At 45.1% G+C, this 15,133-nt stretch overlaps 2 protein-coding genes across 6 annotated transcripts in view; one reads left to right on the forward strand and one right to left on the reverse strand.

The window, feature by feature from the left end:
- Positions 1 to 2,763, forward strand: part of Elf5 (E74 like ETS transcription factor 5) — a 332,927-nt gene extending 330,164 nt beyond the window's left edge. Inside the window, exon 8 of the mRNA XM_076929357.1 lies at positions 2,751 to 2,763. The gene's annotated coding sequence lies outside the window, so the exon portion shown is untranslated. The remainder of the gene's footprint in view (positions 1 to 2,750) is intronic.
- The window catches only part of Nat10 (N-acetyltransferase 10), a 44,540-nt gene extending 29,533 nt beyond the window's left edge, over positions 1 to 15,007 (reverse strand). For 2 of the 5 annotated variants that reach the window (XR_013108715.1, XR_004606184.2), the window contains exons 1-8: positions 14,772 to 14,919; positions 12,198 to 12,320; positions 11,701 to 11,792; positions 8,450 to 8,621; positions 6,927 to 7,049; positions 4,591 to 4,652; positions 2,662 to 2,776; positions 2,451 to 2,558 (exon numbers count right to left, since the gene is read on the reverse strand). Coding sequence is in view for 3 of the 5 variants with exons in the window: in XM_034495470.1 (XP_034351361.1) it covers positions 2,451 to 2,558; positions 2,662 to 2,776; positions 4,591 to 4,652; positions 6,927 to 7,049; positions 8,450 to 8,621; positions 11,701 to 11,792; positions 12,198 to 12,305 (780 nt within the window). In the remaining 2 variants the exon portion in view is untranslated. Of the gene's footprint in view, positions 1 to 2,450; positions 2,559 to 2,661; positions 2,777 to 4,590; positions 4,653 to 6,926; positions 7,050 to 8,449; positions 8,622 to 11,700; positions 11,793 to 12,197; positions 12,321 to 14,175; positions 14,300 to 14,570; positions 14,699 to 14,771 lie in introns of those variants that run through there. The other 3 variants (XM_034495470.1, XM_076929354.1, XM_076929355.1) reach the window with 3 other exon arrangements.
- Positions 15,008 to 15,133: the final 126 nt, after the last annotated feature.

Consider the following 15,133-nt stretch of genomic DNA (forward strand, 5'->3'; position numbering starts at 1 on the left):
AAACATAATATCTATTTAGATTAATCAGATGTCATTACCCTCAAACTGTACAATCTGTATTTAATTGTTTCAATGATTCCCTGCCTTCCAAACCCTACCCTCAATTCCCATTACCCTTAACTTGGTTATGCTACACCCTCTGGCCTACATAGTGTTTTATTTTGACCACCTCATCCAAAATTTTCACTAAAAACAGTGAGATGTTGGGCCGTGGAGACATGGTTTGGACATAGCCTGGTTGAACGGGTTTTAAACCCCGGAGACCCTTTTAGGGACGGTAGGATGTTTAGCCCTGTTCCTAGGCCCCCTTGATAGAGCACTGGGTTTGAGATAGCCAGGAGACCCAACAGGACATTGCCTGTCAGGGACGGCATATTATCTCCCCGCGCTCTGGGACTCCAGACTACTTCCACATGGTCCACATCTCTCATTAACAGAGTTGCCCCTCCTTTTATGAAAGAAAAAAGGGTGGGATGTTGGGCCTAACACAAGGTCTAATCTCCATTTCACCTCCACCCTTCAGTCATGTACACAGGTGGAGGGCGTGAACAGGCCCTAAAGAGATTTACATACCTGAAGGCCAGAGGTGGAGCCAATTAAACATTCCTCCCCAGCCCCTCCCCCCTTCTCCCCTCCCCTTTTTAACTCAGGTCGATCCTGGGTTTGAGAGAGTATGCATCCAGATCCGTCCACAATTCGCCATGTGAATAAACCAGTTTTGGAAACCCAAGGGCTTCCTCGTGTGTTGGGGCTGCGCCGCTATGAGGAACTGTGAGGAGCCAGGGAGAGACTTTTAGTTAATGAACAGCCGGGCCCAACTTCCAGCTGGAGAAACCCAGAGCGTTCCCAGCCGACTACCCACAGCATGGCAGGAGGAACCGCGGGATCCCCAAGCCTTTTTTTTCCCCACACTGCACTGTCAGTAGCACTAGCAACTGGTAGCGCACCCATTCTAATACCCACTATCTCTGATCCAGCAGCTCCTGGATAGAGCAGCCACAGATCTCTCTGGAAGACCGAGATGGTGGCTTGCTATATGTAGCCTAAGCTGGCATCAGAACCAATGACCCTCCTGTCAACCACTGGACAAGTTCAGAATACAGGCAGACATCACCACACCTGGCAGAACAGTTGGAATCAACACAGATGCCACTTTCTATTCTGTTCATGTGCATGCTTTCATCCTTCATTAATTGGTTGCTTTGCCTGGCTTCCTCCCCTTTTTTCCTGAAGACAGGGTCTCATGTATCCCAAGCTGGCCTGTAACTCATGATAGCCCAGCATGACCTTGAACTTCTAAACCTCCTGTCTCCACCTCTGGAGCAGGAGGATTTCAGGCAGGCACCACCATCCCCAGTTATGCATTGCTGGGAACTGATCCCAGGGCTTTGTGTACACTATCCAAGCACTCTACTAACTGAGCCTCCTTCTCTGTTGGGGAGAAAAGATTTCATATATAGCCCAGCCTGGCCTAAGCTACCGGCAATCTTCCTTTATGTAATAATGCTGGTCCAAGAAATACAGTTTCTCTCAAATCCTGTCACTCCCTCTCTTTCACTAGACCAGAAGTGATTCCAAACAACCTAGAGGCTGCAACTAGCCAGCACAAAGAGCTTATAATTGTGCTTCCAGAATTAAAAGGGAAGCCGGCCTATTGAGTGTTCACTTCATCCTGAGTGGTGGGACATATCGCCAAAGCTGTTATCTATCAGGAGGGAAGAGTCCTGTGCTCCTCATCTGACCAAGGCTGGGTGGAGCTCTGCACATCAGCAGCTTAGAGGCCTTAGGCATTGCTAACCAGCAAACCATCATGGCCCAGAAGCTACATAAACCATCAGCTGGTCACATTAGCCACTACAGAAATGCACCTAAGTGTTTCCACTCAAACTATTAGTATATCCACAAATCAGACTCATATAGATGGGGCTTTAGTAAAAACAAACCTAAAGCTCCTGCACTCTCCTATATACGTCATAAGCAAAAAACCTTTCTAATCAGTCGGGTGGTGGTGACATATGCCTTAAATCCCAGAACTCGGTAGGCAGAGACAGATGAATATCTGAATTCAAGGCCATCATGGTCTACAGTTCGAGTTCCAGGACAGCCAAGGATACAGAGAGAAACCCAGTCTCGAAAACCAACAAAACAAAACAAAAAAAGAAAAAAAGAAAGCAAGAAAGAAAGAAAAAAACAATAACAACAAACAATACAACAACTGAAATTAAAGAAGACAAAGCTATCCTCCTCTATGGAAAGACAATATATGTATTTTCTCTTTAAATACAATCCCTCTCTTCATCTCAACTCACTGGCTGGTTCTTTGTGGTTCTATACATCCCAGCCCTGATACTGCAGAGCTGACATATCCTAACATGGTCTGTGTTGCTTACTGCCTTACCCTTGTGCCATAGGCATCAGGGCAGGGAAGGCCTGAACCCACCCACGTGTACCTGGTCCAGCGTCTTGCAGCAGTCCACCAAAACACCCACAGGCTGAGTGTCCTGCAAGCTCTCTTTCAACTCCTGCAGCTCCAGAGCAGCAGGACTGAGATTCTCATCCTATCAGAGAAGAGAAGGCAGTTTGCCCCAGCCCAGGAGCTCACATAGAAACTACACCCCCATGCCCAACAGATCCCTCCCTGTTCCTCTCACCCAGACTCACCGGGGCCTGAGGAGGTAAGGCTTCAATGCTGGCCACGTGGGAGGAGATGGGCAGGATGTTGAGCTGGTCGTCAATGACCAGACACTTCTTACAAGACGCCAGAGAGAGAATAAACCTGAGGGACAAAGGAGCTGCAGTGAGGTGACAGGGAAGGCAGGCACTGTCTAAGCAAGAGCTCAATAGATTCCTTCAGGAAAATCACATCAGAACACAGGTGGGGCACAATGGGATGCTTCAGCTGGCTGAGCGAGCCACCTAAGCAAATTTATATTTGTATTTGTATTTGTATTTATATATATTTATATTTATATTTATATTTATATTTATACAGGAAAGCCAAGACCGCAGCCAGGAGCTCCACCATGAGCGAGCTCCACTGTTGCTGGATCATTTGGCCCACCCCTCATCCAAAGCATTAAAGAAGTGGCTTGTCTCTATGTTCACTGGCTTCTACTCTCAGCACACAGTTCTCCTCCTGCCCTCACCACACTCAAAGTACCACAGGCTGAAGTCAGAAAGGCTCCTGAGCTCATCGAGGCCAGGAGGATTTCTTAGCCTCAGTTGAACCTGCATCTCAAAGCTGATAGGTCTTTTTCACGGTGACTGTTTTGTCCACTGAGGGTTCTGTGTACTCAGAGCCCGCATCAGGATGGTCAAATGTCTCCTGATATTGCCCAACGTCCTAGAGGACAAAGTTATCTCCAGTAAAAAACTACTGATTCAGAACAAAGTTTAAAGCAATGAGTCGTTCTGAACCTTCCTAATGCTGACAGCCTTTAATACAGTTCCTCATGCTGCGGCCACCCACAACCAGACTTATTTTGTTGCTACTGTTGTGAATCATAATATAATATCTGACATGCAGTATATCTGATACACAACCCCTGTGAAAGGGTCCTTTGGCCCCCAAGGAATCGTGAGTCACAGGCTTAAAATGTTTTACTAGCTACTAAGATCATGTAAAAATGAGACTGCATGGTAAAATAAATTCAGGAAAACAATCAGTTAAGCAGATTCTATCTCAGTGGTTCTCAACCTTCCTAATGCTCACAGGCTGAGAAGCAATGATCTGGATCACTCGCCATAAGAATCTCAGAGAACACTAGTCTTTTGTTGTTGTTGTTTTGGTTTTTTGGAGGTTTTGTTTGCTTGTTTGTTTTTCGAGACAAGGTTTCTCTGTGTAAGCCTAGCTGTCCTGGAACTCACTCCAGGCTGGCCTCGAACTCAGAAATCCACCTGCCTCTGCCTCCTAAGTGCTGGGATTAAAGGCGTGCGCCACCACCGCCCAGCCGAGCCACTGGTCTTTTAAGAGGTAGCAGCAGATGGTAAGAGGGGTTTTAGCTAGTTAAGTCTAAGAAATGTTATTTTTCCTTTGTGAAGACTCACATGCATTTGTTGGAGCCTCTGAAATGTTGTCCAACAGCTAGAAATCCCAATTTGTAATGGTAGCAAAATTACTGTTACAAAGTAGCAATGAAATACTTCTATGATGGGGAGGTCTCTACAACAGGAGGAACTATACTAAAGGGTTGCAGCATTAGGAAGCTTGAACCATCCCTTGGACAGAAGAGTAATGTAAGAGCCAAAGAGAAGAGAGAAGCCACCCAGCAGCAAGGTTAAGTACAAGATTTCCAGCCTGTAGCCCTCTCTCTTCATCCAGTTGGTTTCATGGGCTGCTGCTAGCAGGACCTCACCGCTAGCTGGATGCAGTCTTGGTACTCTAGCAGTCAGGAAGCAGAGGCAGGTAAGTCATAAGTTTGAGGCTAGTTGGAACATAGTTAAAATCTGTCTCAAAACAAAGCAAGCCTCGATAGGTTTTGAAAGCCTGAACTACATCCCCCTGATACAACAGCAAACTTGTTGGATCCAAGATAAAAACATTTCTCCCATTCTGATTCCCTGCAACTGTGGGAACCAGCCTGTAGTTACCTCTCGTTAAATCTTCCCACCACATCCTGATGGGCCTCGGTCCTGTACCTGGAATGCACATCCTAAGAAAACAAGACAACATCCATTGACAAAATCTTCTAAAAGCAACACAAAACAGTACACTAGAAAACATCAGCAAACCCAAGAGAAGTAAGACCAACTCTTCCTCATGTGCTGCATCAGACATCATGTGCGAGGTCTCTACCCCAATAACTGCCTGGCAGCTACCACTGATGTTTTCCACAGTTCATCCAGCACCGTAACTCAGTTAAGTGGATGTGCCAACTAGTGTGCCAGACACAACTGTGTGTGCACTGGTTAACTCACAAGAATTCTGTTCTCACAAAACTTATGGTCTAAGAGCAGAAGGGATAAGTAAGTGTTACAAACGAAACATACAGTGTGGCGACAGCAAATGAGAAGATGCATGTAGTTGAGGTGGCCAGGGAAGGCCTTTCAGAGATGAGAAGCAGACTGGAAGGATGAGCAGGCAGCAAGTCCAGGAGATGGGATGAATAAATAAACTAACATGGACCCAAAGTCATCTATTCATTCAGTCACAAGTATCTCTGAGTGCTTCGTACATGCCAGGGGAATACAACTAGATTCCTGCTCTCTGCAACTAGCAGAGGCCACACAAAATACAAATAACGTTAGGGAGCTGTTAAGTGCTTTGAAGAAACACAACTGTGGTCCCCACAGGCCCATATACTTGAATGCTTAGTTGTCCCAGGCTAGTTTATGTCAACTTGACTCTGAATAGCATATTCAGAGACGGAGCTTCAGTTGAAAAAAAAAAATGCCTCAATAAGATAAAGCTGTAAGCAAGTGTTTTCTTAATTAGTGATTAATGTGGGAAGGCCTAGCCCATTGTGGGTGGAGCCACCTCTGGACTAGTGGTTCTGGGTTCTACAAGAAAGCAGGCTGAACAAACCAAAAGGAGTAAGTCAGTCAGCAGCACTCCGCCATGGCCTCTGCAACAGCTCCTACCACCAGGTTCCGTCCTGTATGAGCTCCTGCCCTGACTTCCTTTGACAATGAACAGTGATGTGGAAGTGTAAGCCAAATAAACTCTTTTCTCCCCAACTTGCTTTTGGTCATGGGGTTTCATCATAGCAACACAGCAACAGTAACCCTGACTAGGACATTTGTCATCAGGCAGTGACACTATTTAAGAAAGATTAGGAGGTGTGGAAGAAGTATGTCACTTTGAGGTTTCAAAAGCCCACACTAGGGCCAACCTCTGTCTCTGCCTACAGGATGTGAGCTCTCAGCTATTTCTCTAGCACCAAGTTTGTTGCTGTGCTAACATGCTCTCCGTCATAATGGCATGACACTTGAAACTGTGAACAAGCCCCGAGTTAGATGCTTTTACAAGAGTTGCCCAGGTCATGGAGTCCCCTCACAGCAATTGAACAATGACTGAGACAATGATGCAAACGAAGGAGTGACAGATGGAACTGCCTAGTCTAAAAAGGGAATGGAGGCCCACCACTGTGGCCCATACCTGCAACCTTATGACTTGGAAAAGGAAAAATGGAAGAGTTGAAGGTCATTCTCATGCAGAGATTCAAGGGAAGCACATTCCAGGAGGAATATCAAGTGCAAAGGCCCTGGGGTAGAGGTGCCAGCCATGTCTGAAGGTATCAGAGTGGCTTTAGCGGCAAGGACAGTAGGTGTGGAAATGACAGAAGACAGTCTCAGAATCTGAAGAGAGTCCACCTCATCAGGAGAACTGCTCATCCAATGCCAGGGCCGATGCAGCCCATTCCTGAGCCATGAGGCCCCGGGATGAGTTTAAAGTTGACTCATAGAACACTGACCTGGCAATCCAATGGAGCTGATGGGTCAGTGGAGCCCCACTTCTTACCATGTCTTGTATGGGAAGGGCACTACCTCTCCTCATAGTTTAAATTCTTCCAGCTTTAAAGTAGAACTAGAAACTATTACTTTGTTTTCCCCCAGAAGATAAGGGCCAGTAAGGTGATCTGCACGTAGTCCCTCTAAATGACACACGAATTTAGTCATAGGGTTGTGGTGGTACACACCTACAATTCCAGCACTGAGGGGGCTAGGACCTGGGGCCCAAGAGTTCAAAGCCAGCCCTGGCTGTAGTGAGGTCCTGTACCACAAAACAAATACAAAAAGGCTTCATGGCCTCTCAACCTTACCAGCATGAACTATGACTGCCTGAAAGCAAACATGGCTCTCAGAAACTCCTCCTCACAATTAGAGAGGATCTGTCTGTGGTGACGGGAACTTGGCTGCTGTGCAGACCACTCACTAGCTATAGCCAAAGCAGCTGGTTTTGCATTAGAGTTGAGCAGCGTTCTTACCATAGTCATTGTGTACAGCTGCTTAAGTGAGTTCATAGTCCGTAGAAGGATGACCACCAATCCACCACCTTCTACTGTTTCTACAGTTCTGGCCAACAAGTTCGGAGTTAATGCTTCAAAATCCTAGAAAGAATCAGACCTTAGAAAGGCTTGTAACACAAACAGTGCCTTCAGGCTGCCTAACCAAGAGACAGTGGGACAGCAACGAGAGCTTCAGAGTATAAGCCCCAAACTGCATTTTACACCTGCCCACCAGCAAACAAGGGTACCACAGGAAGCAGCCCATCCATCCCTGGAATACAAGAAGGTCTGGTGTTATAATCTAAGATATTTAGATATGAAACAAGTCTTCTAAATTTCACTGATGCATATCCAATTTCAGAAGCATCTTACTCGTCTTTTCTGGACAATTTCTAGACAACCTGAAAAAACTAAACTGTAGTACAACACGGGGCACTGATACACAAAGGCACCAGCATCCCAGTGACTGGGAAGAGCTGGTACAGAACACTGAGGCAGATGTTCTTTCAAGCTCCCCAGTTGCACTAAAAAATAGCAGAGCTACTTACTAGAGACAAAGAAAGAAAAACAAAAAACTCTTTTTCTTGAGGCCCAGTCTCATTTTTAACTTACATTTCATGAGATATGTTTTCTAATTTACACAATTATGGTCACAGTACATATGTGAATAAAACAAGTACATTTAAGAATGTATGGATTGGGGCCAAAGAGATGGTTCAGCGGTTACCGACTGCTCTTCCAGAGGTCCTGAGTTCAATTCCTAGAAACCACATGGTAGCTCACAACCATCTGTAATGAGATCTGATGCCCTCTTCTGGTGTGTCTAAGGAGAGCAATGGTGTACTCATATGCATTAAATAAATAAATCTTAAAAAAAAAGAATGTATGGATTTGTGCACAGACATCTTATCATTTGGAAACGGGGGGGGGGGGCAGTGTTAAAGGAGTGTCACAGATATCAAATAAAGTCAGATACCATATAATGCCCACCAGAACTAAGAAACATGTTTGATTAAGTTGTCTGACCAGAAAATAAGTATCAGTGGAGATTATCACCAAGCTGTACTGAGGAAAGGATGTGGTTCTTAAAGGCCAGAATGGGGCGAGGGGTCACTTATCTACTTAGAAGAGGGTAAGAGTGGATATGCAAGTCAAGGCTATAGAACTGCCACCAGGGCTCACAGGCTGGGAGTCTTACTTCTAGCAAGGACTGTGATTCTAGGGAGACTCCAAGTCCACAGTGCTTGTGGATTATAGTTTATTTGATGAAGGCTAGGCTGGTCTCAAACAATTCTCCTGTCTCAGCACCGCAAGGCACACACCATTGGCCCAGAACTTACTGTCAGGCATGGTGGTCACCTGTGGTGGTGCAGCCCTCTACTTTCTGCTATCTCTAGTCCAGTGCAGAAAAAAAAAAATCTTAGTTTCTGTTTAGTGCTCGGGGGTGGGGTACTTACATGTACCCCTTACTGTACTCCCGCAGTTGGGAAGGAGACACCCACCTGGAGGACACACATGCCGAAAGTATTGCCCAGAATCTTGTGGGTTTCATTGTAGTAGCAGTACCGAATGTTTGTGGCTGCTACAAAAAGCTCAAAGGGGTCATCTTGCTTGATGTTCAAGGTCCCACTCTTTATTTTCTTCTGCAGCTGCCGCATTCTCTTCTTCCGGTGACTGTAATACCACCATCCCAAGAAAGGCAATTAACAGGCGCAGTGACTCTCAGACCTGCAGAGCTAGTGGGGACTCAGAAGGGGGCACCTTAAGGGCAAGGAGAGGCGGTGCACTGGGATGTGCTGGTTAAGAGAGGAGGTGCACTGGGATGTGCTGGTTAAAAGGACAGGCTTTGCCAGCATGACAACGGAAGTCCAAACTCTTACAGCCTTGTAAAGGTGGAGAGAACCAGTTCCACGAATCGTCCTTTGACCTACACACACACACACACACACACACACACACACACACACGAACTGCTCACTATTCACTGTGACCTTCAGCAGACCAATTTAAAGATGGAAAATAGAGGCAGGGAAGCCTTGAATTTGGCCACAAGTGAAGCTTAAAACTCAACATAGGCCAGACGGTGGTGGCACACACCTTTAATCCCAGCACTTGGGAGGCAGAGGCAGGCAGATTTCTGAGTTTGAGGCCAGCCTGGTCTACAGAGTGAGTTCCAGGACAGCCAAGGCTATACAGAGAAACCCTGTCTTGAAAAAAAGAAAAAAAGAAAAAAAAAAAAAACCCTCAACGTAGATGCCTCATTAAGTCAGAGGCCAATGTTCCCACTACTGTGCCACTCCCCAAAGGGCCTGGAAAAGCTGGGGGTGCTGGCAGGCTACTAGATTCATGTTCCTAGTCATGAATATGTTCCCTCAGCCCTAGCTGAGGAAATGTGAGCCACTGTTCTCAAATTTAATAGAACCGATGCATTCCTTTGTGGGCCTCTACTTCCTGTGTGAACTGAGGCCCACAGACTCTTGTTTCTGGCTCCTCCTTTAAGCCCTTTTTCTCTCAAGGTGTTGTTGTGAAAATCGAAACTTGGGGTAGGCAGGGAGAAGAGCTGCAGATAGATTCCCCACCGTCCAGCAGGTTTTGAGACAGTGTCTCAACTCTATACCACCCAAACTCTCATCAATCCTCCCATCCCAGGCTCCTGAGTGCCTGTATTGTATTACACACAAGAGCCACTACCATGAAGACTGTGGCCACAGAACAATTTTTAAAAAATAAAACCAGGTTGGTTAAACTTGAAAAGAAAATCTTCCCAGAATACTGAGAGTTACCTGACTCCACACAATCTCATATTTACCAAACCAAAAAACAGAGTCAAGGTACCTCAAACAAAATTCTAACCTACATAGCTGATCTTACAATCAATCTTTTGAAACTGCGTGGAGGGGCCTAAAGATGGCTCAGTGATTAAGAGCAGGTGTACTCGTATGGAAGGACATGAGAGACTGCACAGAGGAAGCAAAGAAGCAATTCCAAAAGGCTGTCATCTGTCTTCCACACACATGCTGCGGCGCAGCATGCTCACACTCACAAATACCTCCCGCCTCCCTCTCTTCCTCTCCCCTCACCACACACACTCACATACACAATACAATTTTAAAAGAAAAAATAGGGCCAGGCAGTTGTACTGCAGCCCTTAATCGCAGCACTTGGGAGGTAGAGACAGTTGGATCTTGAGTTCAAGGCCAGCCTTGTCTACAGAGCAAGTTCCAGGACAGCCAGAACTACACAGAAAAGCCCTGTCTCAAAATAGACAGACAGACAGACAGACAGAAAAAAAGAAAAAAAGTGGATAATAAAAGAAAACATCCAACAAAACAGGCTTATTGCCTGGACAGGAAAAGAAATGGTAATTAATCACACTATACTAGAAGACAGTCTGACTGAGAAGTGCTGGAGAAAACTTCAAGGAGACAGACACAGGAAACCAGGGAGCTCAGCAGCTGACATCAGTGGTAGAAATGGAAGCCTCAGCAAAGGCACCAGCAAGGAGACTTGGCACAGTACGGGGCTAACGACTTAGATGAGGCCCATCAAAAGAATCTTAGAGACTAGGCAGCTAGGGTAGGGAGTGGTCTGAGTAACTGCACAGGAGTCATGAAAGAAGGTTCCCCAGAGTGGATTATCTGCCAAGCAGTACTGTCCACCTCATCTCAAACAACTTCAGTTAGAGGAGAACTGCCAGGTTTCTACATGACTATGACTAACTATATTAATAGGTGATGCCCCATTTGGGGGCATCTTATGCACAAGAATTTTGGGAGAAGCCCTGACTTTCATATGGCTGGACTTACACATAAAACTCAGTATGTTTCTGCCAGAGAGACAGGAAAAAAAGAGCTAGTGAGCTAGCTCACCAAGAGGAAACACAGAACAGATCTACAGAGATGAGAGGCTGACCAAGAAACAGATAAACTCTGGCTCCAGACTACCTACCCCTAAGCAGAGCTGAAACCTTAACCACTTCGCCCTCAATAATCCTTTATATTCCCAAGCATTCCCAAGGTACCTACGGGTGTTTGCTTTGGAGTTCTCCTGCAAATCTTCCTCCAAGACTTATTTGTGTGTGCGCCTGTATCTACGCATATGGGAGTACATGTGCACAGGCACACATTTATGGAGCTCAGGGAGAGCGTGTATGTGCAAAGGCATGTATTTATGAAGCCCAGAGAGCACTGGACTCCTTGGAACCTGAGCTGCAGGCTATCTGTATGCAGCCCAGCTTATGGTGTGGCTGCTGGGATGTAAACCCCAGTCCTCATGATTGCACAGCAAGTACTCTGAATCTCTGAATCTCCAGCCTGCAAACAGAAGTCTTGACCACTACAGCTTCGGAAAACAAGAGGCTAGCTATGTAACTCAGTGGTAAAGCAGACGTGAAGTACTGTGGTCAATACCTAGAACCACAAACCAAAGAGAGAGAGGGCGGGTAGTAAAAAATCACCAACTGTTTAGTATTGGTGGACTGGTGTAAGAAGCTCTCTAAAGAGGAAAAAGGGAGAAACGCTGTTACTGGGGGGATCGAATCTCTAGGAATGTCTATGAGCTCAAGGTCATCATGATCTTAGAAGCAGAAGCCAGACAGAAAAGGAGTGGCCAGGAAGTACAAAGGCTTCTGTTCTAAGAGTAAACAGTGGCCTGTACAAGTAATCCTCAAGTACAGTCGAGGGATTTTTCTCCCTGAATTTAACTAAGAAGTATGAACTGAAAGTCGGATGTGACATCCAAAGCCCAAGCTTACCTGCTAAATCCCAGCTCTTTCTTATAACACCACAGGACCGAGGGCCGAGCCTTCACCGTTGCTTTGGACAACATATGATGAAGAATAACCACCTGACAAGAAAAAAAAAAAAAAGCACAAAACTTCAGAGTCAAAGACAACATAAGGACTGCCAGGCTCAAGACCTCATTTGAAACACACAGAAACTAACCTGCAAGGAAAACACCTAAAGTCATAAGTTGTAACCAAATGGGAACCAGAAGCTAGGTCACATATGCTTGACCTTGAGGCAAAACCATCATTTACGGATTCTAAAGATCCGGGCTCATCTACTCAGAAATCCTAATATAGAGAATTTACCATTTCCAGGTACTGAACAAATGTCCCACTACATGTTCTACAAGTGAAGAGATCACAATAGCTCCATGAACTGAAACCTTAAAAAGCTTAGATAACCCACCAACTCTTTGGGACAGGACACAAAATATCTGAGGAAGCATTTACCAGGTCTTTCTTACCTGATCTTTTCCTCGATCCCCAACTACAACAAAAAGAGACCTCTGTCGTTCAGCTACGCCATTCTCAATGAGAATTCGAATTCGATTATCCACCTTCTTCCGATGCATGGTGAAAGACTATCACTAACACAGAAATAAAGATACAGATGAACCAAATACTTAGAAAGGCTTCTGTAGTACATCCAAGTAAGTGGCACCAGCTGACTGCCTATGTGGGAGTTGTGCTGGCATGTCTGTAATCCTAATTACAAAAAAATTACAAAATCTTAATCTTCAAACAACATCACAGGAAAGACATTAATCTTGGTTTTATAATCTGGAAACTAGAGAGGTGAAGTGTTCTTACACAGGAAGGTCAGAAGAAAAGTGTACATCATATCTCCATCAAGGAGCTTAAGAAAAATGAGGGAGGCACAAGCAGGATAATTTCTGTGAGTTGGAGGCCAGCCTGCCATACCTAGTGAGTTCCAGGACAGCCAGGGCTACAGAGAGAGACCTTGTCTCAAGAAGAAAAAAGAAAAAGAAAATCAGGATAACATGGTAAAAATAAGTAAATAAAACTAAGAATGATTAAAACATATAATGGTATCTCTATAGACCCCAAAGAGAGACAACATAAGAGACTTTAACAGAGTCTGATGTATCCCACGCTGGCCTTGAGCTCACTATATAGCCCAAGATGACCCTAGATTTCTGATCCTACAGCTTCCACTTCCCAAGTACTAGGATTACAGGAAACTGCTCAAATTACAGGTGTATATCACCACAATAAGGTTTTATGCTATGCTGGAAACCAAACCTAGGGCCTTGTGCATGCTAGGCAAGCAAGCAGTCTGCCATCTGAGTAACATTCCCAGCCCTATAAATACCATTTTGTACACATATATAACATACAGAGGGAGGAAAAGGGGAAAAACTTTAACAAAAAAATCTAATTTCTGAATAGCGTGAATTTTATTTTGACATTTGTCTTACAGTTTGGTTTCTTTAAAATTCACATGTGTGATAAAATGGCTCAGCAGGGAGAGGTTCTTTTTGCTAAGCCTAATGACCTGAATTTGAACCTCAGAATCCATACGGCAAAAGGAAAAGAATTGCCAGGCAGTGGTTGTGCATACAAGCAGACATGTTCCAGGAAGGGGATCTGGTAGGAAGAACAGACTCCTAAAAGATCTTCTCTGACCCCACACAACGTAACAAACACACAATTAAAACATAATAAAAAAATTTTTAATTCACATGTTACTTATAAAACGAGAGAAACAAATATTTCTGATTCACTGTGTTTCTCTGTGTGAGAAGCCACACTAATGGCTCTATACAGGTTTCAAAAAGTACCATATGGGTTATTGGGTGTACAATATTTGCCTAGCTGTGGGGGGCCCTAGACTCAATTTCTCCAGCATCCAGTAAAATGCAAATGTTATCTAATTACCTATTAACAAATACACCAAAGAAACATCAAGAAAATCAATCACACTACCACGGTATTAGAGTGTCAAGCTATGTGATTTTAAAATTCAGGAACCTGATGCACTCTAAACAAAGCCTCCTCCCCTAAACAGGGTTTTAACAGGTCTTAATATAAAACACTATCACAATAAATGGCCCCTGTTTAAAAGGGGAAAGCAGTACAAGAAATCGAGTATCCCAAGGCATTGATGTAACAAATAGGCTTTACACTCTGATTCATCCAAGTCCAAAGCAGTTCAGTTTGTAAGCTTTATGTTGCCAGCCACATAAACACCTACAAAAATGAAAGGGTACCTAATTGTTAAAGAGTCTAGCTTAACTGTTAAGAGTCTAGCTTTTGTTATAGTAGGAGAGTCTTAGAATTAACAGGTAAGACCCCTGACTACAAGGAGTCTTATTCTAAAAAGTACTTTTAAAAATAAATGAAATACAACTACACACAAACAAAATTAGATGTAAAATTAATGGCCGGAGTGAAGTATCTAATAATGATCTAAGCTCTTACTAGGTAAGGAAGGCAGTGCTGAAAATAGAAAACAAGATGAATCGTATTCTGTTTCTTTTGTTGTTGTTTTCTTCAGTCTCACTACGCAGACCAGGCTGGTCTCCTCGAGCTCCAACAAATAATCCAGCCTCAGCCTTCCAAGCGCTGGGATTAAAGGCCTACCATAGACAAGTCATTTTCACTCGGCTGTATGCATTCCTGTGCACACAGCATCCGGTACCAAGCATCACAAGGTGTACTGTCAAATGTCCTGAATGAGACAGCTAAATAGAGTACAAATAGGTGGACATACTGCAGTACTCAAGAGCAGAATATCCGGGATTAAACTGCGTTAGTTCAAAGTCTATCACTGCTACAAGGAACCGAGTTTCTCGGAAAGTAGTTCTGACACCCACCCATTATCTCGGTGCGAGAGGCCCGAGGGTGGGAAAGAGACATGCACTCGGAAAGCGCTCGAGGAACCAGGCCCGAGTGTCTGAAGATCCAGGACCAGGAATGCGTCTGTTGGGCAGTACAGGCGAAGATCACGGCACCAGCGGGCCCGTAAAAGACTCAAACACACCTCAACATCCGACCCAGCCCCTTCCAAAGAGTACCTGCGTCCCGGCTCCGGCCGAACCCAGGCAGCCTCACAACGGAAGCACGTTAGGACACCGAGTTGGTACGCAGGCTGAGCGGTTTGCTGGTGAAAATGCTCACAGCTGAGCACGCCAGGGGGCCGACACTGCACGTGGATCCGCCTAAGTGGCAGACTGCACGTGGGCAAGCGCTCAAAAGGAAGGGGAAGGCAACAGCTATGGGACCTTCCATAGCTTCGACGCCTAGCGATGACGTAGACCCACGCCACGGAAGTCCGCTGCACCTGCGCATTAGCTCCCGGCCGCCATTGAAGTGGAACCACTGTGCACCGTTTGCGGCCGGTGACAAGTCTACGGTAGGCGGAAGTAATCGTTTAGAT

Source organism: Arvicanthis niloticus, chromosome 2, assembly GCF_011762505.2.
Source record: "Arvicanthis niloticus isolate mArvNil1 chromosome 2, mArvNil1.pat.X, whole genome shotgun sequence".
NCBI classification, from domain to species: Eukaryota; Metazoa; Chordata; class Mammalia; order Rodentia; family Muridae; genus Arvicanthis; species Arvicanthis niloticus.